The sequence below is a fragment of the Cavia porcellus genome, unplaced genomic scaffold (assembly GCF_034190915.1).
Source record: "Cavia porcellus strain 051 isolate PalLab524CR breed Dunkin Hartley unplaced genomic scaffold, mCavPor4.1 scaffold_14, whole genome shotgun sequence".
In the NCBI taxonomy this organism is placed as follows: domain Eukaryota; kingdom Metazoa; phylum Chordata; class Mammalia; order Rodentia; family Caviidae; genus Cavia; species Cavia porcellus.
The window spans coordinates 65405375-65429605 of record NW_026947497.1 but is presented as its reverse complement, the minus strand read 5'-3'; the positions used below and the strand labels follow the sequence as shown (position 1 = coordinate 65429605).

The 24231-nt window shown below is 44.1% G+C and overlaps 1 protein-coding gene and 1 non-coding gene across 7 annotated transcripts in view; one reads left to right on the top strand and one right to left on the bottom strand.

Annotated features, from left to right (window-relative positions):
• Positions 1–8264: 8264 nt before the first annotated feature.
• LOC111753628 (small nucleolar RNA SNORA81) lies at positions 8265–8389 on the bottom strand. Its single transcript, XR_002788426.1, has one exon. It is a non-coding gene; the product is annotated as a small nucleolar RNA SNORA81 (small nucleolar RNA).
• Positions 8390–23769: 15380 nt separating this feature from the next.
• Mcf2l2 (MCF.2 cell line derived transforming sequence-like 2) overlaps positions 23770–24231 on the top strand; it is a 196929-nt gene continuing 196467 nt past the window's right edge. For 3 of the 6 annotated variants that reach the window (XM_063261115.1, XM_063261113.1, XM_063261112.1), the window contains exon 1: positions 23771–24227. Coding sequence is in view for 4 of the 6 variants with exons in the window: in XM_063261112.1 (XP_063117182.1) it covers positions 24152–24227 (76 nt within the window). In the remaining 2 variants the exon portion in view is untranslated. Of the gene's footprint in view, positions 24228–24231 lie in introns of all 6 variants that reach the window. The other 3 variants (XM_063261110.1, XM_063261109.1, XM_063261111.1) reach the window with 2 other exon arrangements.

The window sequence follows — 24231 nt, the reverse complement described above, 5'->3', positions numbered from 1 at the left end:
GCTGTGGGACAGCAAGAGGTGCTTTGCCAAGATGTGTCCAGAAGGACAGTAAACGTGAAGGCCAGACACAGCCAACCATGGTCCCTGGGAGAGTCACACAATTAAGCTCTCACTAATCTGTACTTTACCCCTCCCATTTCCCACTCCTGCTTTCTGTAAAGAGAAGGCTTTGCTGAACAGCCAGAGAAAATTATAATCAAGGCTTCAGACCAGAGACTATGGCCTCCCAAACCCATAACTTTGTCTTGTTTTCTTTTCATCTGTTGCACGTTTTCAGGACCTGTCGCCTCACAGACACCAGCCCTCTATAGTCCTTGTGCCACCAATTTCCTTACTAAGGGCCTGTCATTTGCCATTTGTGTGACATTTTCCTGCCTTCATCCCAGTGAGCAGAGATGTTATGGTTTGTGCCTAGATGTCACCCTAAGGCCTTCTGTTTTTGTAGGTTCATGGAGGGGCTTTTCCGAGGCAGCTGGATCTAGGGTGTGTGATGCTGGGGTCAGGACGTGATGTTAGGGCTAAAGGTGTGAGTGCTGTCTACCCTAAGGGTGCAGAGCCTGGATAAGATAGAAGGGACAGAAAGAGGCTTGTTGCTTGCCTTTTCTATCTTCTGCCTTCTGCCCACAATGAACTGTGTCTCCTCTGCAATGTCCCTCTAACATCCACACTGCCTTGGGAGCCTCAGACTATGATCTGAAACCTTTACGAACTAAGTTAAATAAACCTTTCTTCCTTTAATTTTGGGACATTGGTCTTAGCAGCAAGAAAAGTACCTAATACAAGAGATTTTCCCTAGTGTTTCAATTGTAAGCAAAAATAAAACCCACTTTGTGTAAGTGGAGATCTTATTGCTGAATTGGCATAGAAAGATGGTAACACAACCTGAGTTTTTCCTCTGCCTTGTATCTGTGCAAAGCTGGAGTTTAAAGTCTTTGGACTAACACTAAAGCAAGAATTCTCTATGGTTATACTTTTTTGTGAAGTATAACAGCTCTAAACTCCCTAAGTTTTGCCCATGGTAGTTATAGCTTGCCACAGCCATTAAACACCCAAAGATGGTCCCAGAGAATTTATCTTTTCTAGAAGTGTCAAATAAATTGGCAGGCTTCAACTCTGAATGAATCAATGGTTTACAAACTGAAAGAATGCACAACTTCCCACACTTACTATGTGAGTTATAAATTCAATTTCAGGTTGTTCCTTGTAGACCGCTCGGATGGCTCTCCTTTGATACAGAACAATTACATTTTCACTAGTTACACTGGGCCCTGTCTCCATATACTGATAGGTACTGAGCTGGCTATGCTATTTCCTTCTCCCTTCAATTGGCTTGAAGTGATGTAAATAGAGCTGGCTGAGATGCTGCTGTGTGACCTCTGAAGCCAGCAGAGTTTCCTGTTTCCTTGCCTGTGTCTCCCTATAAATGGTTGACCCCAGTGAGATGGAGGAGCCACATAGCTCCAGGAATGTCAACTGGGTTTGAGTCTCAAAATGACAGGCTATGACTTCCCAGGGCACACAAGTGTACACATCAGAAACTGAAGCCACAGCCTCCTGAACATTCACCGGCTACCCCAACTGAGTTATGCAGACTGGTCCTTCTGCACACTCTTCTCTCTGCACACTGCAGACCTCTGGCCCTCTGGCCAGCCCAGCTCACAGTACTCACATAATCCCTGCCATTCTCACCGCCACTCATCCTCAGTCACTCATTTATTATTCACAAATTAATAAATTCTGAGTGAGGTGCTGGACCAGGGCCTTTGTTCTATGAATCCTCATGAACCAGACTCAAAACCTCTAGAGCTGTAACTAGAAATGTCTTAGTGTCTTTATTCTCGCCATGGGTTGCACAGAGGTGGTAGATTGAAATTAATTTACCAGGATTCAAATAACATTTCAACGGGATTATAAATATAAATTTCCCTACCTTTAGGAGGATGGGAAAAGGGTTACAATATTTGGGTTAAAAGAATTCCCTTCCTTTTTAGACAGAACAAGTATTTACTACTAAGCCGTAACATTTCTCAGCACCAGACACTACAAAAGATGGAGAAAAATTCCTGACATTGAAATAATGCTTGCCAGTGAATTCTGGGTGATTTGTGATGCCAACTGGTCTCTCAGACAGGGAAATTCTGTTCAATGGGGTATACAGAGCACAAGGAAGAAAAAATATTTAAAATGTAGAAATTGGTGTAAATATTTCACAGATAATTTCTTTCCTTTGCCATCACTAGGCAGGAGCCAAGAATTGTCCAAATACAGAATCTGAAAGTGCAAAGGCACAAAGTGGGAAGGGTTTTTACTGCAGCTTCCCTAGAGAAACCCAGGGATGCCCTACTTTTAAATTTGTTGGTTTTGTCTTTAATAATCACCAACAGGATTTGTGGAGTATTTTGAACATTAGATGGACTTTTCCGTTAAAATCCTAATATTATTTCACAATACATATAAGATCAGGTCTTCAGGCTAGACTAAGAAACCTGTAATTTGAGTGTATTTTCACAAAAATGAACATTCAGAAAAGGTTTCATGAAAATCCTTCTCCAACAAGGAGGACGGTGGAGCCACATGGGAAGGATTAAAGGGACTTCCTGACAGATACCTCGTACCCCCAGTGCTAGGCCTAATATGGCCTTTTGATTACACTGTCCACTGCGAGGGAACCTGGAGCTTGGTTCTGCTGCGGTGATGATCAAGTCGCCACCACTTTCGCGGGGAACAGAACTTGGGAGCTCTCTCCTGGCAGCTTCTTCAAAGTGCATTCACTCTTGAGTTCAGGGCTACGGAGTCAGGCACCACCAGAGTACAGGAGAACTCAGGATATACACAGTAAGGGTGAATGCTGTTTGGTGAAAATGGTTCAGTGGTGCTATTTTGTTTGGAACAACTTCAATCAGGGCTCCAGATTGGAAAAATTTTATTGTCTTTTCCCATCTCCTCTCCTTCCTTACATTCAGGCCTACGATGTTAACTAGCTTCAAAAAAATTTTTGTTTTTTTTTTAATTTGTAACAATTAGTATAAATGGAAATTCTGTAGTTTATGTTTAAGGGAAACCCAGAGATTATTGCTGTTCTGTGATCAAATTTTGCCATATGGCGGTACCTGCCTGTAATCCCAGGATTTGGGGACGCTGAGGCAGGAGGATTGTAAGTTTAAGTGCATCCGGGCAGTTTAGGGACTTAGCAGTTTAGAGACTTTTTGTTTTTTGTTTCAAAGTAAAAAATTAAAGGTATGGGGCTATAGGTACAAAGGCTCCAGTACTGACCAAAAAAAGTTAAACTTTACTTCTTAGAAGCCTTCACTAGTCCTTAGTCTAAAAATCTATCCTTTACAATAAAAAGTATTATTCTTTCAGAATGAAAACAATCATCTAAATATTTGACATAAATGCCTAAGTGACATTTTATTTTATGCATTTTCAATAATGATATTACAAGTCCTGCATTTGTATTAATGATGTTTAAAAATCAAAGCTGTCTCTGTAACCCTAACCCACACTCCAAACACTTGTAGGTCTCTATGAATCCTGCTCTACTCTGTGAAGTGCTGGAGTCCTCCAGCCACCTAGTTATTTTGTGAATATATTTATACAAAAATTTTAAAGACGTCTAATTGAATCAGTGGTAGCTTTCTTGTGATAGCTTGAGAGTGCATAGCCTTACATCTGTATAAGACTCTACTCTTTACAAAACAAAGAAAGGAAGGAAAGAAAAACTGAGGTGCTATGAAGGGACGGCTGGGTTCAGGGGAACCTTACTGTGATTCTGCATGTACCAGAAATGCCTGCCACTCAGAGAGAAATCCACACGCAAACGCTTTTCTCTCGTAAAGAGCGGATGACTGGCAGACAGCGTATGTGAACACTGTGCTGATCACTGTGCACTACTGCAACAGCAGTGAGCCTGAAACCATGTAATCTATTAATGAAATACCATGTTTTCATGTAATTCGTCTATGCATATTCCAAAGTGCTGTTTCATCTTCCTTTGAAAATGGGATTATGGCAAAAACTACAATTTTTTTTGAGGAATAAGAACCAAACCACTTTAAAGAAAAATATATTTTATTATAACTTATTGAACACTTACTGTGTAATGTGTTCAGCCCAATGAAAAATATGCAAGGGCAGATTTGCTCCTGTGATGTAACTGCCGGATTTTATACAGCTGTACCTTTTGGTTCACCACACCTTACTTTTAGAAAGCTTCTATGGTGGATTAAAACCTAGTGGTCCACTTAATACCAGCTGAGCTGCGTCAGCGTGGTGCTGGGTGAGGGCCCACCGGAGGACGGCTGCAAAGATAAAAAGGAGACCTGGAGAGGAAGAAGAGCTGGTTCTCCTGGAGGAGCTCGTCAGGCTTCTTTCCTGATACGAACTTGGCTGTTATCAGAGGAGCTTGGGACCTTGTTGCTGAGAATGGCTGCAGCTCACTTTGGGGGAGCTCTGGTCCTTACTTTACTGCTCCCTGGCTCCGCAGGGGAAGATGTGTGCTGTTCAGTCTCCAGGAGCAGCTCGTCACACTGGCTTCCTAATACAAACTCAGCTGTTCTCATCATCAGAGGAGCTTGGGACCTCACTGTAGCCAAGGATGGCTGTGGTACTTTTTGGGGGAGCCCAGGTCCTTATTTAAGCTTTGCTTCTTAGCTCCAGTATAAAACCTTCAGCCTGCTAGCACAATTGCTTCTTGGCTGCAGTAAAGAACCCTCTCCTGCTGGCACAGATCCTTCACCACGCTGGCACAGACTTTCTAGATTCCATCGCTGACCTTGGGGCCTTTCTAGCTTAGATCTGTGAAACAGACTTGCATGAGTCATTGTCATGGGCTCTAGGTCTTCAGCTGAATTCAAGCAGAATACTGCCATGGGATTCAGGGTCTCAGCTGGATTGTCTAGGTCTTTAGTGTATAGACAGATTTCCTGCACTTTCTTTGTATTTGACTCCTTGGGTGGCCATTAGATACAATACTATCAATTCTGTGTCCTGTACTGTATTGTTCTTGTAAACCCCTGACTACAATAACATCCAATATAACCCTTTTCAGAACTATGAAAAAAGTTCTGGGAAGAATTCTTACAAACCCTGTCTTTTAATACCTAACTTGACAGAGTTAAGATAAAGCCAATGATTTTCCTCATGTGAACTCATGACTAAAACTGGTTTGCTATCAAAATCTCTTTCTGATCTGCTTTCAGCATTGAGACAATAGTTAAATATTCCCAAAGGAAAAAGTACAGGATGCCTTCTAATCACCTTTTCAGTAGCCGCAGCCACTTTCCTCTCATACCAGGAACGAAATAACACTGACTGTGTCCCCGGACGTTTCCTCCACCGCAGTACTGGAAAAAAACCTCAGCGTCACAAAGAATCCTTGTCTTTAATATTCATGGTCACAAATGTCTTCTAAGTTGACTCTCACGGCAAATTCTGAAAAATAGGAAAATTATTGATCAGAATATCACTAATCCAGCAGCACACAAACTACTGAACAATGTGAATTACTTACTAACCATTGTTGGCTGATTATTTGCCCCAGATTATACAGAGCGTGCTTTTCACTGAAGTACTAGATACTGATTAGAGTATTTAGAGAAAAAGAAAAAAATTGGTGGTTAATACAAAAATTTGTGGATTTAAGACTCCTCTGGCTGCAAAAGAAGATTTTTACCAGGCATCTCCAGTGTGGGGAGGGGCTGAAGCTGGAGACTGATCACATGTGTGGGGGTAAAGCAAGGCCAGCACAGAGGACACAGAGCACCCAAGGTGAGCCTCAGGGACGAGCTGTTCCAGCTCCAAGAACGTGAGGCATGTGAGCTGAGCCAGGCAAACGGATTGCTAGGCGGAGGGACTTGACTCCACAGCAGCCTCCTGAGTGTATAAATAAACATGCTGCAGGCGTGGAGTGGTTCTTTCTCTCGCACCAGGAGAAGAGGCTCCCCTGACCTCACCTTTCCACATCTTGTCTCTGTTTTTCTTTATCCTCCACCACCCTCCCCCCAGGGAAAGACAAGAGCTGAGCTTGTGCAGCACCCCACCATCAGTAATTATAAAGCAGGCAGTAGTACTGGGTATGGAGCAGTAAAATTAAAGCCCGTGGCAAAGCCAAGAGTGGTCAGCAGCTTGCAACAGATGTCAACCCAGAGACAGAACAAAAGGAACAGTTACATAAACCACTGACACATTTTTGCAAATGTTAAATTTTAAAATGTTCTAAATTCTAAAATGTTCACTACTGTTTAAGATTATGTTGTTCAATGAATCAGTTACTAGCCACATGTAACTTTAAATTTAAAATAATTAAAATTAAATAGAGGCCAGGCATGGTGGCAGACATCCATAATTGTAGCATTCAAGAGCTGAGGCAGGAGGATCATTGAGAGTTCAAGACCAGTTTGAGTTACTAGTGAGTTCAAGACCAGGCTATACTGTATAGTGAGACACTGTCTCAAAATCACAAATAAAACAAAATTAAATTAGAAAATCCAGTTTCTCTGCTGCATTAGTCACCTTCTATCCCCCAGGTGTAAGCTGTCACTCCTGCTGGATGGGGCAGATACAGAACATTTCTGCCACCACAGAAAGTTCTATGTGACAGCCTTGGTCCAGGACTTAAAACCTTTTCCAGGAAGGAGAAATCTCTAGGGATTTATTCTCTTAACCCACAATTACATTGCTTTCTGTTCAGTTCTTTCCATGTGCTGTGACATAAATGACTGAAACGTATTTGCCACCACAGCTCTCTGTCAAAACAACCTATCAAAAAATCCTTAACTTAAAATATCCAAGCACCAAGCTGAGAGAAAAAGAAATGTAAAGAAACCGACTGTTGTTTATCCAAATGTCATGCTGTTTCACTTATGAATCTATGTCCTAACCTGGGTTCATGACATTTCTGATTACCTCCTTGTCAGCTACTATCAACTACTGTGCAAAAATAAAGTGACTTTTACATTAATAGCAAGGCACGATTCAATTTATTAGTGCTAAAACCACTAAAAGTAAGCCAAGACCAACACAAGCCACTACCAGAAAATGCTGAGAAAGCTCCCATTATAAACTGTCAAGAAAGCACAAGAAATGAGCAACACGACACACAAAAAATGTGTAGGCTAAGGAGAACTAGATATAACATTGTTGTTGATTTTTTACCTTTTAATATAAACACTATTGTGTCCAAAATCTGGGTTACCTATCACATGTGCTTTTTCATAGCCTACTGATCAACCACAAATCTCCCCCAATACAATTTAAACAAGTTATATTACAAGGTGCTAGGATCATTTTCCTAATTCATCTGCCTGACCTGATATTTATTCTTTTTATTAACTTACTGGTATGGGGGATTGAACTCACAACCTTGTGCTTGCCAGGCAAGCACTTGTGCTGCTGAGCTAAATCCCCAGTCCATCTGCCTGACTTTAAAAGTTCTCCGGTTAACAAAAACCACCTTGAAAACCAATACACGAATTTATTTCACCCAAACAAAAGCAAGGAATTTGGGGCTGGGGATTTAGCTCAGCGGCATAAGCGCCTGCCTTGCAAGCAGGCAGTTGTGAGTTCAATCCCCGGTACCGATAAAAACGAAAAAGACCAAAAAAAAAAAAAAAAAAAGCAAGGGATTCAAAGCAGGTAACACATACTTAAGAATATACTTTGGCAGGTCAGTGTAAAACCACAGCCATTAGCAGTATGTAAAAATCGAGAATCTGGTAAGAGAGTATATATCCAAATTCTGATCTGAAGAGAAATTTCCGCACACTTTTGTGCATGCCACTGTGGCCTTTGTTTCCCTCAGCTAGAGTGGGTAGAGGACTGTTACTCTTTCTCTCTACCCACTTTTGGCAGACTAATAATGTAATTAAACATGGAACTGGAATACTTACCAATTAGTCAGTGACAAAAGTATCATTTGTTTATTACCTGGATCCCCTCCAGATAACATCTTTTTCCTTCTGTTACCACCTGCAAAATATTAACAGGCCTTATTCCCAAGAGTCCCTTGTCAATCGCAGGCTTGAATGGTAACTATGTATGAGACCAAGCATCCCTGCTGCTAAGATACCATGGCAGGCAGGGCCAGGAAGGTGACAGTTTTATTTAGAGCAGGAAACACACACAATGCAGCACTTCAACGCTACACTGTACCTAGATCCTGCCTCTGCTTACTAAGAAAATAAGTAGATATCAACAGCACTATGTAGCCCAGGCTGGCTTTAAACTTGCAGCAACTCTCCTGCCTCGGCCTCCCCAATGCTGGGATTACAGGCATGCACTACCACATCCGCCCTTGTTTTCCATCTTGTGCTTACTCTGCTAGCCACATTACGAATACTAAGACACGATCCTGGTTTCTTCATTTTCAGCAGAGTTTCAATAAAAAAGACAAAATCAAAAAGCCTTGGCAGTTGTTTTTATGTGTATCCATGAAAAAAACATTACCTTCTTTCAAAATTACTGTAAAACACAGGTCCTTTCCAGGGGTTACCTCTTCCTTCTTCACCAGAATTTGAAGTGGATCTCTCACTATCTTCTCGATCACATTGGTATATTAATTCTGAGGCAGAAAGCAACACAGTCTTAAAGAAGAGACAAGAATAAATAATGCTGAACAATCAACTAAGCAGATACGACAGTTTTCATAATACAACTAGAGAAATGTTTGAGACCAAGCGTCCCTGTCTTACTATTGAACTGAGTTAGACAGAGATTGTGGGAAACACTTCCTCTTGGCAGGGGGACAGAACAATATAGCACTTCCCAGCTACACTGTGACATCCCAACCTGCCGGCCAGAGAAAGGGGCTATGCACACTGAACCCTGGATTGAATGCCTAGTCAACCTCATAGATTTGACCCTGAATCCCCAGCTCAGTGATCTCTTAAGAGACAAGGGCTCAGCTGCAGGCCCAAATCCACTTATGTACTTCAAAGTGCCAATACTGAAGTTAAACCTCATTACTGAGGTTTAGATTAGGAAAAAAAAAAAAAAAAAAAAAAAAAACCTCCTACATTAACAGCTTTCATTGTTGTAGTCAGGGTTTGTGCAGAGAACAATTAGAATCAGGGAATTTATAATATTATTTTTATAATGGTCACCCAGAGCTAACACAAAGAAATGCAGGAATCCACAACGTAAAGACAGAATACTTAGCCAAGGGCCTAAATCCCACAGCAATGTCCCACATGAGTCCAGATGAAGACCCAAAGCTCATGACAATGCCTCCCACAAGACCAACTGAAGGTCCAGAACCCACAAGAAGGACTCATGCCAGTCTTTTTTACGGATCTGTGCCGGGAAGGCCCAAAGGTCAGTGGTGGAAACTAGGAAGCCTATGCCAGCAGGGTGAAAGAGCTGTGCTAGTGGGACGAGGGTTCTACGCTGAAGCAGAGAAGTCACACAACAAAGACCAAGGCTGTCCTGAAAGGCACCACACTATTTTATGTGTATCCATGAGAAAAACATTACCTAGCCCCAAGCAACTTGTATGAGTTCTCATAAAGCCTCAAGGCCCCAACGCACCTCCCTTCTCCTTCTCCACATCTCTATTTATGCTGGCAACTCTCCTCAGGTGAAACACTTATGCTCAGCAGCATCGTAATTTAATTCCACTGGCATTAAGTTGACCACCAGTTTTCAATCAATAACATTCGTCTCAACCACTGAACCATCTAAGGGTTTGCTCTGGCAGTGCTATCCAGGGGTCACCTGAACCCATGGATCCTTGTATTAAATACATTTAATAAAATTGTCATTTTTATATTTCACGTTACCTTATGCAGTTAATGAAAAAATTATGGAAAATTTTGGCCATTCTGTATTTAGATAATTGTTCTGGTAAGTGGTTAAAAGAAAAACAATACCCCTGCCATAGATTTGCCACCACGGCCCTAGCTCAACCTTTTCATCTGGTTCATCAAATATGAATAACTTGAAAGTTTAAAAAAATGTTTTGCTTAAGTGTGACCTAAAAACGGCTGATAGGATCTGCCTTTCTGGAGCTCTTATCAGGCCCAGCATGGCGCCTGCCCAACATGGTGGGACCCTCGAACAACAACACGCCTCTCCAACACTGACTTTCACACTCTTCTTCTAAACTCGAGGTACACTTCCTTTTTGTGGGTGTGTGCATGCGCATGCGCCAGCACTCCTCCAATCAGCTATCAATAGGTCATTCTGCCTACCACTTCAAGCTCCACCCCCTATAAAACCTAGTAAGCAGCCTAATGGCTGCTCCCTCTGCCTCAGAGGGATTGCCCACTGTTCTGCTGTCTTTCCCTACCTGCAATAGCAATAACGGTCTTTTTGTTTTGTTTTGTTTTTCTGCTTTTGTTTTCCCTACCTCACCAAAAAAATCTAACAACTGTAACTTCCTTACAACTAGTACAGGAGGGAAGGAAAAAAGGAAAAAGGGACTTCCTAAGGGAAAAACTCAACAAATACTACTTCAGCATCTCGTTTTAAGTTTTGTGTCTTTTTTAAGCTAGGGATGCTCATTTCTTTGTGATACAAGCTACATAATTTTAAAAACCCCAAAGAACAAACATTTCTCACATTATTTTTTGTAGATGTACAAATGATGAAAGAAGCACAATGTTCAGACATGTATTTACTGATCATTAACTTTACAGATAAATGTCTTTCTGTAATAGGAAACTGTAGCTTGATTCATCACAATCTTAATGAAGCCTACAGTTTTCTTAAGACAAACTTTATTCCATAACTATTACCAGTGAGCTTTGAAAACAGCCTGAAACAGATGGATCGCAGAGCACAAAGACTCCTAACCAGTAACACATCACTGCAGTTTTCATGTTGCAAACGACATTCAAACTTGACAAGCCAGGTGAGATGGCACATGACTGTAACCCCACTACTCCGGAGGCTGAGGCAGGTGCATCAACCACAAATTTGAGGCCAGTCTGGACTACACAGTGAGTTCAAAGTTAGCCTGGAACACATAATGAACCCCTCCCAAAAACAAAAACAGAAAAACTGACAACGATCAACACAAAGGGCACTAGTCCTAGTCTACACAGAAAGAATGAAAGCTTCAGCTTCACAGTTTTACAGACATGCTGTTCCACGTGCACACAGACAAAAATTTAAAAGGAGGTTCTGAATAATCCTCTTTGCACTGTCTGAAGCTAGTATTTTTAAAAAAAATAAAACCAGCACCAAGTATGTGGGAATTTAGATCCTTAGCTAAAGAATGAAGGGGTGGGGATAGAACACCAGCTTGCTGGAGGCCAGGGATTTAACTCAGTGGCACAGCATCTGCCTGGTGAGCATGAGGTCCTGAGTTTGACTGCCAGTACCAAAAATAAATAAATAAATAAATAAATAAATAAATAAATCCAACAACGAAAAACAAACCCAAAAACCACCAGCGTTTCTCTGGTTAAGGTCAATCAGGAACTCACTACACTGATTTCACAGCTGTTCAGCTGGGGATGTGGGGCTCAAAGAGCACCTTGCAGGGCAGCTGGCTCGCCTTCTTCCCCTCCTGATCCCATTCTCCTGCTTTCCTCTTCTATTTTTTCCTGGAAAATTTTTAATCAATCATTTAAACATTAATTCCTCCCTCAGGTTTACTTCTGAGTCCCTACAACACAGGACATACGTCTTTTTTTTTTTTTTAAATGAATGATACTTATCTTTAAAGGCAATATAATTTATTTAGACATTTTGATGCAAAAAAGTACAACTGGGCCACTACTGAATGTAAATGGGGAAAAGTAATCTGGAAAAGATTTAAAGTTCAAATTTAAATATTAAAGATTTTACCTGTGATACATGTTCCAAATATTTGCTCTTAGTCGTTTGTTGTCTTTTGACTTATTTGTGGTGAATGTGTCATTCAATGTTTTATGTAATCAAATTAATCACAGTTTTTTCATTTGCTGCTTGTGAATTTTGAGTTATAGTTTAAAAATCATTTTTTTCTTTCCTCCTTGGCAGTTTCACTTTTTACAGAGACCCCTAGTCCATTTGGACTTTATTTTTGTACATGAGATGAGGCATAGGTCTAATTTTGTCTTTTTCCAAATGATTATCCTTTTTGGCCCAGCACCATTTTACTGCAAAACCCAACTCTGTCCCAATGATGTATGATGCCATCTTTAATCTTTCTGTGTGCATTTGGAACTATTTTTTCATTGTTCTGTTCTATTCTACTTGCCTTTTTATATATTCACACGTCCATTTCATATTTTAATTATAGAGATTTTGTAGCCTATGTAACCACAACACCTCTGGTAGCCTTTGTAACCTTTATATTTTTTATAATAGAAACCCAGGGCAAAAACAACTGTAAAAGTAGCACTGAGCTCCAGTGAGCTGGCTTATTTTTCACAATGGTATGAGCAAGCATTTTGAAACTATGTACATTACAGGATTAAACAACTAAGTGACTATACCATGAACAGGGAAAGCCAACCTTCCTGTTCTCAAAGGAGGAGATACAATTATGGAAAGGGGAGACCAAAGAAAGCAAACCCTGAGATGTTGCACTGGAACTGAGGTGACGTTATAAAGCTGTTGCTGTTGTTGTTGTTGTTTTTAAATACATGTGAAGATATATGGATACAGACAAGAACAGTTTCCTATGGTAATATATTTAATAAATATAGAAAGCAGGACTTATTGGAGAAATAGCTGATTCTGAGGCAGGTGAGCTTGGAATACCTTGTGCTAGAAGACAGGATGAGGGGATCAGGTGAAAATGACCCATGTTGCTGACTCCCACTGGTCAAACAATGGCATAATCAACAAATACTGATGTATTACGATCCACAGAATGAGTTTATGAATTGCTGGATAACAAAGGATGAATAAATAAATGTCCTAGAAAGGACAACTTATCTCTACGTAGAAAAATTGGCAATAGAAAAGCGTCCTGTACCCTGTGTCCGGTGGCGAGGGACAAGCGGGACCATGTGTGGTCTCACCGGGCAGGCAGTGGGATTGGAAACAAAGTCCACCGACGCGCAGGTTCCTGTCCTCCCTCCCCCGAGTTCCTTGGTGCCCCACCGTGCTCTGTCCTCCGTTACCTCGGCGGCTACAGCAGGCTTGGAGACGTTGCCCCTGGTTCCTCTCCGCCGTGCCAGCAGCGTCACGTCCCAGAGCCGGACCGGAGATCTCACAGTCTCCGTTGTCTCCCGCATCAGCGCTCCGTTAAGTCTGGAAGCGCTTGGCCTACTCTGGCCACCGTCCAGGCCCGAGCCAAGAGCTTGACCAATCGAAGCAAGGCATTCGGGGCGGGGGCGGGGGGCGCATGCCCGCCTAGTGGCACCTGCTTCCGGCCCGCCGGCCGCGCCTGCGCCTTCCCCGAGGGGTCTCCCCGCCGCGGGCTGCAGGGGTCAGGGTCCGTCTTTCTCCGGGGCAGGGGCGCAGTGTCGTCTCTTTTGCGGACACCGGCATGAGAAACTGCCCTCATGACTTCAGTCCGAACATCAGAGGCGAAAGAGCAGTGCTATCATAGGATTTTAAAAAAGGAGTGAAGAGTAAAAAGAATACAGAACTGCGAGGATTCTTCAAAAATGTGAGAAACGCGCGTTAGAAAAAACATCCTTCTTTTAACCGTCTGAAAATCGAAATTCCTGGCTATCTTTAAAAATGGTATAAAGATACATCGCATATTAATATATCTGGAATATGCTAATGCAGTGCTCAGGAGAAACTACAAAATAAGTGAGATATCCAATTCAGAAATTTAGGGGAAAAAAAAAAACAGTGGAGGAAACCTAAGGAAAGAAAAAGGTATCAGTAAAGCTAAAAGAAGTCTATCACTGAGGAAATAGCTATAGAAACACTAAGTAAAAGGTTTGAAAAAGGCGGCAATAAGATGGTTGGCTGACTAAGCAAGAAACAAAGAGAAGCACAAAATACAAAATGGTAGGAGAAATAATTTATAGACACAAAAAAATAGAGATTGAGATTACTAAACTATGCAGTGTGTTTGAAGGCATAAATAAAATGGATGAAATGCCAAGAAAATACAATCTACCAAAATATTCCAAGGATAAAAATACTAAGTAGGCTGATTATCAAAGAAGAAATGGAGAAGTGCATTTTCCCATACCTAAATCCACAGAGTCAAATTATTTCTGACAGTTCTATGGTGTAACCTTAAGGATCAGAGAAAGTTGCTATTGTTTGGTTTTTTTGGTACTGAGGATTGAACTGAAGACCTTCACACTGAGCAATCACCCCACCGCTTTTTCTTTCTTTTTTATTTTTCATTTTGAGGGGGGGGGTCTTGCTAAGTTGTTAAATTGGCCAGGCTGTGCTTAAACCTACAGAGCCCCCTGCCTCAGCCTCTGAGCATGCTGGATTACAGGAGTGCACCACCATGCTTTGTTCTTGTTTCTATTTGAAGACAGAAAAAGAAGACAACATTCCAAATTCTATTTATAAAGTACTATATCAAAGTCTCCCAAAACATGTGCAGCATACACATCTATACTGACCAGAGAAATTCTTATTCATGAATATCAACACAAAAATCCTAACTAAATAAATATATGCCATTTCTAAAAATGTAGATATAATTGTATTAGTTATTTAAAAGAAAACTATCATCAATGCCAAAAAGGCATTTGATGAAGTTCAAAATATATCCTTGATTTTAAAAAACTTGAAAAATTCACAAGTGTGAGCTGGATTAGCACAACTGGATTAGCCATTGCAAAGAGGCAACTAATAATTCATACTTTACATAAGAATAAATTCCAGATGATTAAAGAATAAATGGGGGAGAGAAAGTATAAATGCCCTTGAAGAAATCCTGATATGTTCTATAGCAGTGCCCAGAAGCCATACAACAGAAAATTGGTAGACTAAATTTGTGTACATCTTTTATCATTGATTATGCTTTTAGTCACTGTTCATATTGAAATACATGTATGGAAGTGTCTCCAACAGAATTTATTCAAAGCACACAAATATTTCCCAAAATCCAAGATCACAAGATCATTTTATTATCCAACAAAGTGACATTTGTTCAAGAGAAGTCTATAGTTGGTTGGCTAAAGACAATCAGTGTAAAACAAAAAAATATAAATCTCAAAATCCAAGATGTTACTCATAATTAGATATTCAAATGTGCTATTTCCTTTTAAGTTTAAAGTGCAGTAGCACAGAAACACTAAAGTAGGATTAAAAAAATGATTGAACAGAAATGTGAAGGGATGAAACAGAAATTCTGGCCAGGGGACTGGGCAGGAGAGCACACAGAAGGACCCTGAAAGGTCTGCGTGAAAAGGACCCTGGAGTAGGTTCCCAGCACCCTGAGGCTGCTGCCTTCCACTCCCAGGACCTGAATACACCACAGAGGCTTCTGACACAGCAGCATCTACAGTGACTGCATGCCTTGTGAAAACCCGGGGCAGAGAGTGTAAAAGTTAATGAAGCGGAAGTATGGCAGCAGAAACAGACTTGACGGATCTGTAAGAAAACAGCCAAATAGGGTGAATTCTGGAAGAAAACATCCTGGGACATCAGGGAAACTGCCACAGAGGACCAGCTTACAAGAGCCTCAGAGGCTGAGAAGGAACACAAAGAGCTGAGTGGTTTACAGGAACCTATTTCAGAAGGAAAAACAAGGGACATTGTGACAAAAGCCCTTCTCTGGAAGTCTTAATGATAGGCGGCTGAAGTACAGATTATACTGGAAGTATGTGGAGCCAACGTGGGAAAAGTTCCTGCCAAGAGAGAAAAGCTAAAATATTCACCACAGCTGCTTGGGTTTTTTTTTTTTTTTTTTTTTTTTTCTTTTTCTGGTACTGGGGATCAAACTCATGAGCTCATGCTTGCCAGGCAGGTATTTATGCCACTAAGCTAAACCCCCAGTCCACCATGGCTGCTTGTAAATCAAGAATCATAAAACTGAACCTGTTTGAAAAGTTTAAAACAATAGGTGAGAAGTAGATTGAAGTAGATTCTCAGCACTGTCTCACACTTTTCCATTATGAAATATGAAATACTGAGGAAAAAGTGGAAAAATTAATACGTTTTCTTAAAGAATTTCATAAGGGGACTGTTGGACCCCTTCTTTCCCAAACTACAATACTATCTCCCCTACCAGGGCCTCAGTGGCTGTGTGTGGCACAGGAGTCACTCAGTCCCTCACTGCTGAATCACTGGGCCCTGCACTTAACAGTGCAGCAAGAGGTCCCCAAGACAAGGCAGTCATCAGCTGTGACAAATCAAAGGAAGGAGAGCAAACCCACCAGTTCACAAAGGCTTCCAGCACAGACACAAGAAAATCACTGGTATCACCTGCATGTCTGCCCTACAAGGATGGGGTCAAGTGGGTGCCTCAGCCAGTTGATAGTCCTGAAATAGGAGGTTCCTTGTCACCTAGGCTCTCCTTCAGTGGCTTGTGAGGCTCAAACCACCTTCAGTTCTTGTTATGTTGGTGGCCCCAAGGCCGCATGCATTTGCATTATGCTTGATGCTGTCAGTGCTACATCCAACTAGGGGTGGAGCCAGTATACAATGTAATGGCAGGAAAAAGGTGTGTCTTGCTCTCTTGCTGGTTTCTGCCTTGCTATTTGCAGCTGTCATGAACTGCGGCCCCACCATGCCACCCTGCCTTGGAGTCAACTGAGTAAGGACTGAAACCTCCAAAAACTGTAAGAAATAAACCTTTCCTTTCCCAACTTGGTGTATCAGGTATTTTGTCTCAGCAATGAGTAAAAAATATCTAAGTCAGTTCATCTCCTGGTCAATATAAAACCCTGCAAGGTTTATGTCGTCCCACCACTGTGCAGAGGACACATGGCAGAAGTGTACAGAAAGATGCACACACGGGCTTGGACAGTATTTTCACTGTATCGCCCTTCCCTGAAATAGGAGATCCCAGTATTCCTGGCACTAGGTTACTCTGTGTCCTGAAAACCATTCTGCTCAAATCACAGCTACCCGTGCACAGAACCCTGACACAAAGACACCCTGAATTTCTTCCCTGGATCCCAAAAAGGGAAGTGGAGTTTGAGCCCAAAGGAACCTCAGTGCTTGTCACACGATGTTTTGAATGAAAGCACTGCTAGTACAAAGTCAGATGAAGGGCAGGGACCCATTGACTGCAAAGTGAAATTCTCTGCGGATGCTTTAAACGCAAGTGTGAATTTTTCTTTTCCCTTTCAAATCATTAGCGTTCATCATATCAGTTTCTGTGCATTACACCACCCTTGAGAGAGTGAGTTAACACGGGGAAACAATGGCACAACGTAACTGGTGCTGCCAGGTAACAGGACCTCTCCAGACCTCACAGTAGATAAAAGTTAGCCAGAGCTGATGGGTGCTGGGTGCTGGGCCTTACCAGCCTCCATGGGAAGAGTCTGAGCTGGGCCACACAGGATATGACTTAGACGATGGACCCCAGGATCTTGGCTCTTTCTGCCTTTACAGCAGGATTTGTACACTGGCCTCCCAGATATCCAGCTGACCACTAAGGATTCCTCTTGCCCTTCATTTCTTGCTCATAGTAAGAAAAACTGAGCAGCACTTCTGGGGTCCCCACATTCCTGGAGTTTATTTGGACAGTCCACTTCAGGTCATCTTCCTCTGGCCTGAAATTTAGCATGTGAGCCATTTGTGAAATGAGATTCTAAACCCCGCTTGGCTGGACAAGTGATCAGCATTTCCAGACATTCACTAGGAGGTCACTGCTGTGAGGTTGCCGTGTTCCCATGAATTCTGCATGTACTTTTTTCAAGTGGCAAATACGTATAAGCCAAAAATGACAACAATCTGGGTGGAAAATTGTAACTGATACCACATTCAATTAACAATAATTGCACTTCAAAAAGACCTTATTGGCTACAATACTGCCGCTGCACAAAGCTGATACCTTTTCTCATTTTTTTTTTTTTTAATTCACAGGAAAGAATCTACACATGCCGAATGTATCTGTTCCAGTGTTGCACTGGGACTGGGCTGCTGTGAGAACAGAGTTATGATTCTGAGTCTATGGGGTTGTGCATTAGTCCATCTAATGCACTCGTACCACAGATCGGGTATATAATTATAATTATAAATTTGTTATAAACAATGTAACTTTATTTCTTACAGTTCTGGAGACAGGGAAGTCAGAGATGAGGGTGCCAGCATGGGCATTTCTGATTGGCCTTCTTCTGAGTTTTAGTCTACAAACTTCCTGTTATTTTCTCACATGGCAGAAAGGAAAACCAAGCTCTACCGTACAGGCCGTACATGAGGGTCCTCGTGACCTAACCACTCCTGCAGCCTTGTCTCTTATGCTGTTACTGTAGGGATTAGGGTTTCAGTATGTGATTGTGTGTGTGTGTGGGGGGGGTGCTTAGGATTGATCCCAGGGCCTCAGAATGCTAGGCAAGCACTGGGCTATATCCCTAGCCCAGCGTGAATTTTCAGGGACACAGAGTATAGCATACCTCATTGGTAGAATGATCTCCATAAGCCTCTCTTCTGAATGGCTGAGTTATAATCACATACTGGGTCTCTTGGAATTAAAAACAATACAGATCCAGTATCTAATAGTCTCCCCAAAGTATCATTATTTCCTTTTCTGTAATGTGTAACTCCCCCTTGGAAGAAAAGACTACCAGATCCATTGGAGGAGGATGGGCAAAAATTAACATTAAAAATTTTGCCAGTACATTAGGGTCTTTCCTAATGGGGATCCAGCCTTTCTTTCTTTCTTTCAAGGGGTTTGGATCTATAAAGTGGCTCAAGTATGGGAATTGACTGAGGGGGCCTGGGCTCTGTTTTTATGACTTTTGATTACTTGACCTAGAACTATTCTGCTGATACAGATCAAATACTGATCAGTACAGATCTGTATCTGTATTATACAGATGAAATAAGAATTTAATAGGTGTACCTTGTTCACCTCTAGAAACACCATGCTCAACTAGCCAACGCCCTGGCCCTTGAAGCTGCAGCCCTAAATGCAGCGATTCTGTTATGGGCCCGTATCACTAAATTCGGCCTGATCCAACAAGAGTTCCGTGATTATCACATCCTTCACATCTACTGTCACATATATTTTCCCGATTGTTGTCTGTGTACAATAGAACTCTTTAGTAACTCTTCTGGGCTACGCTGTACCTCCTCATGGGCCATATTTTGTATTTTACCTTTAGGGATCTGCTGGGACTTGAGTCCAGTTGTAGGTCTGGGAGCAAAAAAAGAGATAGGTGGGGAGGTCCTGAGGGCACTCAGCACTATTTTGTAAACATCTGATGGTGTGTGTGTGTGTGTGTGTGTGTGTGTGTGTGTGTGTGTAAGTATAAGGGGAACCTACAGCTTCCTCAACCAATGCAGGGTCAGTCTTCCCAGATGGAAGTGGAGAAACCATTTCTGGGGGTGGTGAAGCTACTTCTACTGGCAAAGAAGAAGTTAGGGGTTCAAGGCTCCTGCTTCTGTCATGGCCTTCCTGTGTGTCATTTCAGTGTCCAGGTCCTAATCTCAGTCAGTGTGATCACTTTAGCAGTAGACATCCCACGAGGCTAGGAATTCAGTTTAGGTTGTGACTGAGACTCTTGCAAGATGAGATAAAAAAATCAAGAAAGGAAGCATATGGGGTGGAGAGCGGTGATGCAGAGGTAGAGGCAGGCGAGCCGCCCGGCGCCCTTCTGTGCAGACACTTGCATGCGCACCACTCCTACACCAGGGCCGCAGGCTGATTTCAGCAAGGGGAGAGATGCTAGTGCAGTGGCTTAGGATGCTGTGCACACAGCTGACATCTCAGTGACAGACAGTTCTCAATGCTGAGACAAAACGCCCAGCACCCAAAGTTAGAGGAGGAAAGGTTTATTTAGCTCGCAATTTGTAGAGGTTTCAGTACATAATGGCCTGGCTGTAAGGCAGGGTGGCACATGGCAGAGGGTGACAATTCAGGGCAGGCCGGGGGCAGGGTGTGGAAGACAGCAAAAGCAGCAAGAGTGAAAGGAGAAAACAGGCCTCCTTCTCCTTTTATGTTATCCAGACTGTTGGGGTCAGGCCAGTGACAGTCCAATTGGTGGACTGATTGATCCATCACTCTTCCCTAATCCCAGCACTGCACTATAAATCAGTCACAAACTGTAGATTCAGCCACCTCAGAAGAAGGCCCATCTGAAACTGTACAAGGCTTTGCGGGGACATCTGAACCCAAACCATAACAGCTGCTTTGTGCATTGCTTGGATTTGTATACTCGATTGTCTGTGAAGTATGTGGCTGTAAGGGACCATTTCTCTCACACCACCTGGAAGTATAACAGTTCAATCCTGACACAACCACCTGGATCTGGCACAGGCTCCACAGTTAGAGGCTCGGCCCTAACACACCTGCCCCTCTCAGTCAAGAGTTGCAAGCCTTCAGCCTCCTGTACTTCTGCAGGCTATTACTTAGGAGTTCCCTAACCTTTTCAGCTCCCATAATCTGCTAGAACGACTCACAGAGTTCAGGAAAGGGCTTTGTTTACTGTGCTGGGTTAATGTAAAGGCTACAACTCAGGAATAGGCAGATAGAAGCAATGCAGAGCACAGCATATGAGGGGTTGCGCTGGGGTTGCTGCTCAGCAGCAAGTGTCTGCCTGGGAAGCATAAGGTCCTGAGTTCAACTTCCAGTTAAAAAAAAAAAATAGATTATGAGGGGAGAGGCTGTGCAGAGTATCCACGCCTTCTGCAAGTGTACTACCCTCTCGGGACCTCCAGGGTTCACCAAATAGGACATTTTTCACCCCCCAACATTCAGGGATTTTAAAAATAGAGATTCCATTATGTATCCATGGTTGATTAAATCATTAGCTCTTGGTTATTCCTTGCATCCAGCCTTCTCCCCCCTCTCCCTGGAGGCAGGGGGTGGGACAGAAAGTTCCAAGCTTGTCACCAACAGCTGACTTTTGGTGGCCGGCTCTCATCCCAAAGCTATCTGTGGGTTCACCAACTGTGCTCCTTAGACCAGAAGGCACTAAAACCACCCTGTCACTCAGGATGTAGCAAAGGCTTCAGGGGCTCGGTGCCACACTCACTGAAAAATCAGATCTCTCTTCCCAATGCCACACTCGTGCTGTAGTTTGCAATCTAAGAAGTTTGAAGAGCTCTGGTTTAGAACGGTGGCCCCAAGACCAGCAGCATCAGTGTTTCTTGACATTCGGTTAAAAGTGCTGATTACTGAGTTCTGCCCCAGACAACTAAACTAGAATCCAAAGAATGGTGAGTCCAAAGAATCTGTATTTTAGTAAAAACCAAACAAACCCCACCTTCTCAAAGTTCCACAACCACGAACTGAACCTAAACTGAGGGTGTCCCCACCTTCACCTGTGACACCAAGAGCTGAGGAATCTGCAGTGCTGGTGGTTACAGGGCAAGGAGGATCCTTTGTCTTGCTTGTTGTCAGGGGTCACACCAACAGGTGGCTGACATTGAGGTGGGTCTTAGAGGCTGGTTTCTTTTTCCAAGTTCAGGCAAATCCTTAACGCAAAGGCAGAACATGGTCTAGTTTCTTACCACACAATTTGACCCTTCGTTGCGGAATCACAGTTCCCACGAGAGGCCAGTTCCTTGAAAGGGGCTGCTGTGAGGCCTAAATGGCAAACAGCAGGCCAGCAGGGGCCAGTCCCTCCTTACTAGGTGCTGGCAGTCACAAGCATAATAGATGCTCAAGAGATTTGATTGATTGTTAATTGACTTCACTGGGGAGGGAGGCAGGCTAGTCTGGTTTGTGCCTCTGATTTTGCCAGGCCTGGAGACAAGAAAGAACCCCTAATTAGAAAGAAAAGGAGGAAGGGAAAAAAGGAGGCATGATTCAGTATTCATAGGAGCAATGGGAGCCATCACCCTTTCCCCGGCAGGACCAGTTGAAGCGGTCATTTCTCCTCAGTCACAGTCACAGGAGGAAGGGGACCTTGGAGGTCACAGACCCCACCCCCACTCAGTCAGGCTCCTGAGACAGCAAGCGGTAGAGATGGGGGCAGAACCGATTTCTGAAGATAGATACTGCCGGCTGCATCTCTCCACAGACCGCACCACTTCATCTCCATGGAAACCTCTGAAGACTGGGAAAAGTGCAGAACGTGGGGGAAAGGACAGCGCTAGGCTGAATGGCACCTACTTCCTGTTTCTTTCCGCTCTCATTCCTTTCTGAAAGGGCTGTTGACCCAGACCGGACACTGTAGCCAGAAAAAGCCTCAGCTGGAATTAGGGAGCTCCTGTCTCCCCCGCCCCTAGAGATTTACCTGTAACCCTGTACCCCCCCCCTTCAGAATCTGCCCCTGGCGCCAAATGTGTGCCAGTGAAATATCTGTGCATCTCTAATGGCTTTAGGGCACTGCCCTAAGCTTAGGCTACTTATATTCCCCCACGCCACGTGTCCACATGAGAGAAATCGCCAGATTTCAGCAGCCAGCATGCCAGTCCTCTTTCCGTGTTCCCAGAATAAGGGCCTCTTTTGCTTTATACTCTCATCTTTTGGGAATATTTTTCATCTTCTGGAAATAATCCTATCACTTTTCACTCTCATTCCTTTCCACAGCTTCTCTCCTGTAGTTTTCTTTTTAATGCCTTTTCCTGATTCCTGATTCCCATGCATAGAGACCTGGCCTACAATGCCAGCAAGCTGAGGCCACTAAACCTTCAGATTGGCTCTCAGCTGTCCCGCCAAGCACGTTCCAGCATCACCTGTCTCCCTGGCCAATGCAGATTTCTGCTGCTCCAAACTCACAGTTGGCTTCGTGCACCGGGGCACCTATTATTATCAGCAGGAAACACCTCGTTGGGTTCTTTGAAAATATATCTGATCCTTGAATGACCAGAAACCACAATGAAAGCGCTAATCCAAAGCTGCCTCACTTCCTCTGGATCTTTAACCCTTTTCTGAATCTTTCTCGAGAGGCTGATATGAAAACAGTTCCCTGACCTGTGCAGACAGAGAGTAAAGTGCCCAAACCTTTGGGGAGAGAGGAACCTTTGTCCAAATCTTGCATCACAGGTGAGCGCGGTAGTATCTTCTCGTCACAGCCTGTCATCCTTACAGGAAGCATTTTGAAAAGCCCTCAATACCCCGGGGTAAATGTGCACTGCTAGAAACTGCACCCAGGGTATTTTGGGGCTTGGTTTCTCGCAGGTGGAAGAGGAAGAACTCAGAAGCACGCGTGGAAGGGCCTGTTCATTGCAAAGCGTACTGGGGGACCAGTAACCAGATTGGCCCTTGCTTAGCCTTTTCCTGCTCTGCCCAACAGAATGAGACTCTTGCTGCCTCTCAGGTACAGCATCGGAGCTGTGTGTCTCTGCCACTGATGAGAAGGGCTGGCTGGCGTGCACGCGGTGTCGGGGCCGTTCTAGATGGGAATCAGTCGTGGGCATCTGACAGGTGACAGCCAAGCAGCGCAGCACCGGAGCTGCTGCACAAATGAAAAGGGCCGCAGGCAGGGTCTGGAGTGCGCACGTGAACGTGCAGCCTGGGCTCTAGGGGCGGTTGTGCCCACGGTGGGACGGGGCTGGCACCTGCGTGACCCCACCCCTCGTGGGACAGGGGCGCTAAGTCTGCCCGCCCTCGCGCAACAGGCGTCTGGATTAGGAGAAGCGGACCGGCAGGCGAGCCTGGCGCAGGCGTCCTTTGTGCTCAGGACCGCCGCCCCTCTTCCAGTGCCCGATCTTCCCCCCACCCCCAGCTTCTTCTCAGACGCTGGGCGGGGACGGAGGCGGGGCCGAGGCTGTGAAGGAGCGCGGCCGGCGGCGAGCCCTGGGCGCCTGGATCGCTGGGGCGAGCGCGCCTCCCGCAGGCGGGGAGCGCCGGGCGCTGAGGCCGAGACGCTGGGGCGTGGGGTGGGCCGCCTCCTTTTGTCTGCACGCGACAGCCGCGGAGGGCGCCCGAGGCCCGATGCCGGGACCCGCAGCCAGGCAGGCTGCGCGCCCTGCCAGCGACACCGGGGCACACACTTCCCTGGCTCCCGATGCCAGGCGCCGCGGTGAGGAAGACGCCGAGCTTCGCCTCTGAAATAAACCGGAGTGCCCGGCGTGTCCCGGAGAGTTGACCCTGGCTGCGAGCGATCCTGGTTTTGTGCCCGGCGAGAGCGAGGACCAGGACGTGGGCGCGGGCTGAGCATCCTCGGGAGGGGACGCGAGGCGCGGTTTTGCTTGGCTTCGCACTGCGCGCACGGAGCGAGCTTTCTGTGAAATGCTGTTTTGGTTAAAAGAAGAAATGGCCACCCAGGAGCTCACCCGGCGACTGGCCACGGTGATCACCCACGTCGGTAA